This window comes from Amaranthus tricolor, chromosome 2 (genome assembly GCF_026212465.1).
Source record: "Amaranthus tricolor cultivar Red isolate AtriRed21 chromosome 2, ASM2621246v1, whole genome shotgun sequence".
NCBI lineage: Eukaryota > Viridiplantae > Streptophyta > Magnoliopsida > Caryophyllales > Amaranthaceae > Amaranthus > Amaranthus tricolor.
The window spans coordinates 1,558,415-1,562,329 of record NC_080048.1 but is presented as its reverse complement, the minus strand read 5'-3'; the positions used below and the strand labels follow the sequence as shown (position 1 = coordinate 1,562,329).

Here is a 3,915-nt window from a genome sequence, read left to right as displayed (position 1 = left end):
TAACTCATAAAATAGATATAAATAAAAAGATAGACAATCCAAAATGAAAAATAATGCTAAAATGAGAGGGAGGGAGGGAGTGTGCAATCTTGTTGATTGAAAATTTACATAACCTTGGGATAACTTTATATTAACAATGCTAGAATTAGGAGGAGATGCAGGACAAGCTCAAGATACATAACCCAATCAAACAATTTTTTTGTTGCTAATTCATCCATCCATCACCCAAGTAATTGACCATACACCAATTAAATAAATCTACCAAACATCCACATCATACTATCAAGCTTCTAACATTATTATTTTCTTCAAAGTAAATTGGTTTATTGTATTTTTGGCTAATTAATAAAATGAAATAAACAAAAATACCAATACAAGCTTTAATTAATAATTAGGTTTTTGAAAGAACTAACCTGCCATTACAAGGGCCAAACCCTATGTTCTATGAATCACATGAAGTAATAACACTCATTAATTTTTCTTGCAATTGAATTGAATCCACAATTTTTGTTTCATCAACCTATAATCAAATCAAGAATGAAATTAGTTCCTAAAATGATCTAAGAACATTAATTAAACTTAAATGAGTAGATAATTAACATATAATGGGGTTTCGACTTTCAACTATATAAGATTATCTGAAGTCGGGGTCTAATCATACTCGATTTAGGTTTATTAGTTAGCTCTAAGTATATACTTCTATAATATATCTCAGAGTTTTAACCAATACTCGAGGATGGTTTGGAGAATGTGCAAGGTGTTTGATCGCACAGGACCCCTAAATTGAGAAGCCTCAACTATTAGTTGACATTAGTATACATTTTTATTGATTTACTTTAATTATTTGTTTTTAGGCCTTAAAACCTCAAAAAAAAAATATGTAAAATAAACATGGTCTCAAAGTTTATAGTGTAGTTTTGCTCTGTCCCTGCCAACAGTGTAAGCATTTAGTTAAGTTGATTCTTTGAAAAAACTCATTAGAAAAAAAAAAGTAAATTACCTCACAATAAATCACATATATCCACCTTTGATTGACCATAGAAGAAACACAACTAACAACATCAAGACCTTCTTGAGCTAACAAATTGAGTGTTTTTGAGAGAGGATAAGGATCTTCATCTGCAACTCCAGCTGTAATCTCTATTTGAAGTGTTCTTGTGAATTTATGAACACTCACATTATAATCACTCATAGTACAACTACTACTTCTTGAGATAGATGTAGTTGTACTTGAAGAAGATGAACACCCAACATTATAATCTCTAAAATTATTGGTTATAACTTGATTTTCTGATGTAGAAAATGACTTTTTAAGCTTGTCCCTTTTTTCTCCTAACTCCTTCACATTCTTCTCCAAATCCTTAATGTACCTTGTTGCCTCTGTTACATGATCACATATCGATCGTTTTCCCTGAAAATTTCATCACTAATAAACATCAACCTAAATATTTCATTGAATCTATAATGGGAAAAACTTGATTGATTTAAAATCACATTATCAGATATTAATTATCAGTTTAAGTTTTTGTTGTATTAGATTTTGTGATATAGTATCGAAATAGATCTTGGTAGTTAGGTTTGAATCTCAATTACCTCTGTCTAACTGACTCTCATATGATGGACATGATAGACTAAATCACATATTTTAGAGCTTTACCATCAGCTTAAACTTTTTTTTTTTAATTTCAGGGTAAGGATAAGAAATCTCAAACAGATAAAAAGAGGAATTTCTCTTTTAAAGAAGTGGTGAGAATCAAACTTCTATCACAAGGATGAAAGTGAAAACCTACAACAACAAACTAGATTAACTAGATCATACTATGATTCTCATTGATTTATGAATCTCTTAATGAAAATTTATCCATATAATATTTACTAGTTAGCTAAACTAAAACAAATTAGACTAAAGTGAGTAGAATTTACCCTAATATACTCCATAGGAAGGAGGGAGCGGAGGGAAGAGTGAAGAGAGGACATTTCTTGTCTTCTTTGGCGTTCAACTTCTCTATGAATAATCTTCTTAGAAATAACATCATTTCCACAAATACCATCTTCACCATTTCCTTTATTATTACGATCAGCATTTTCATGTGAGATCTTGTTAGATTGTTGTTTTCGTATTTTAGGGCTTTTGAAATTTGAAATAAGAGGAATATGTGCATGCTCATTATAAGATTGATGAAGAAGATTAGTATTTGTATTTGTATTATTCTCCAAATTATTGGAAACTTGGAAAGACAACTCACCACTTTGAAATGGAAACATAATTATGGAAAAAAGGGGATAAAAAGTTATTATAGAATGAGAAAAATTGGTTCAATGGACTAGGAAAAGGTGATGAAGATATGGTGGTTAGGGTTAAGGGGATTTGGGAGATCTTAATAATTTTGTTTAAATAGTGAGATCTTCAATAATTAAGTGAAGATTCCTAGCAAATCTCTCTTTACAAGCAAAAAAAAAATAATTAATTTTGTGTAGTACATTTAATTAAAATTAAGAAATGATGTAATTTGGTTTAAAAGGGTAGCATGCGCAGCATAATAATGGAGAAAAGGAGTAAGAGAAAGAAGAAAGGAGGAAGAAGAGTGAGAGTATTATGTATATTGTATAGTCTACATTAAAACATTATTTTTCATCCATTTATACTGCAAACTTTAAGGACGGTGGACCAAGAATTGTCTGAATAAGGGTACCATCCCAAATCATTTATTTAATGGTTCTTGTAATTATTTGACTAATTATAATTTTAAAATTCATTAGAAGATCATTTGTGATCACTTAAGAGATATTCTTGTTGCCATATCCTCTTTAGTTTGTGTTGTTGTACTACTTCATTGATTTGTTGTCCTTGTTATATACTACCTCCTATTCAGCTGAATTGTCCCATTTTTTTTTTGACACTATTCACTTATCACTCTTAATTTGTATTTTACTCTTAATCTATAAGTTAAAACATAGTCATATGGGATCTTGTTTGATTCGTCTCAATACAAGGATTATTAATATCAACTTTTTATAATTTTTAATTAAGCATAATTTGAGATATTAAGAGTTAAAATGTTGCCTCGGCAAGTGTGAAAAAACAAATGGGACAATTGAGCTGAATAGGAGGGAGTATAAGTTTTTTTTTTGACAAAAATAATCAATTTTTTGTTTTTTTATTTCTAAAAGCAATTTCCTTATTACTCTTACTACACCCTCTATTATTTTATAGTAAGAAAAATAACCTAAATAATCCATAATTTCACCTATTAAATAAACATGAATAATCCTAATTTTATGGGATATTTGCCTAGAACAAACTTAGGTAACTAGATGACATGCCATAGTAAGTTTTATGTTTTTTAATAGAAAAGATAAATTAAATAAAATGCCAAAAAAACATAAAGAATGTTAAAAATCTTCATAGAACTTTTTATGTAAATTTTTAAAATTACTCTCTAATTTTATATTAATTTTCAGTTTACTTTTTTTGGTAAATTAACTGCTATAACAGATTATCCGGTTACCTGAGTTTACTCTAGGAAAATACCCCATAAAGTTGAGATTATTCATGGTTTATCAATAGGTGTGATTATTATAGAAATTCATAAAAAAATTTGGATGATTCTAGGTAATTTTCCTTTAAAATATTATTCATTTTGGAATACCCTGTAAAGAGCATCGTTGCAAAAATGAATGAATCTTATGCTTCTATTCTCCCCAAACCCATCATCAACCTTGTATGGCAGAATTTCTTACCCCCAAGAGCACAAATGGCAATATGGATGGCAAATCTGGAAAAACTGAAAACTGGGGACTATTTACAGAGATTGGGGATTATTGAACCACAACAAGCCGTTTGCCTATTCTGCAACCTAGAAACAGAATCTAATAATCACATTTTATTTACATGCAGATTCTCATGGCGTTCTT

The 3,915-nt window shown here is 29.3% G+C and overlaps 1 protein-coding gene across 2 annotated transcripts in view; it reads right to left on the bottom strand.

Annotated features, from left to right (window-relative positions):
- LOC130807015 (transcription factor bHLH120-like) overlaps positions 1-2,614 on the bottom strand; it is a 10,668-nt gene extending 8,054 nt beyond the window's left edge. For both annotated transcript variants that reach the window (XM_057672298.1, XM_057672297.1), the window contains exons 1-3: positions 1,924-2,614; positions 1,001-1,411; positions 414-520 (exon numbers count right to left, since the gene is read on the bottom strand). In XM_057672298.1, coding sequence (XP_057528281.1) covers positions 443-520; positions 1,001-1,411; positions 1,924-2,265 — 831 coding nt within the window. In that variant the 5' untranslated portion in view covers positions 2,266-2,614 and the 3' untranslated portion in view covers positions 414-442. The remainder of the gene's footprint in view (positions 1-413; positions 521-1,000; positions 1,412-1,923) is intronic.
- Positions 2,615-3,915: the final 1,301 nt, after the last annotated feature.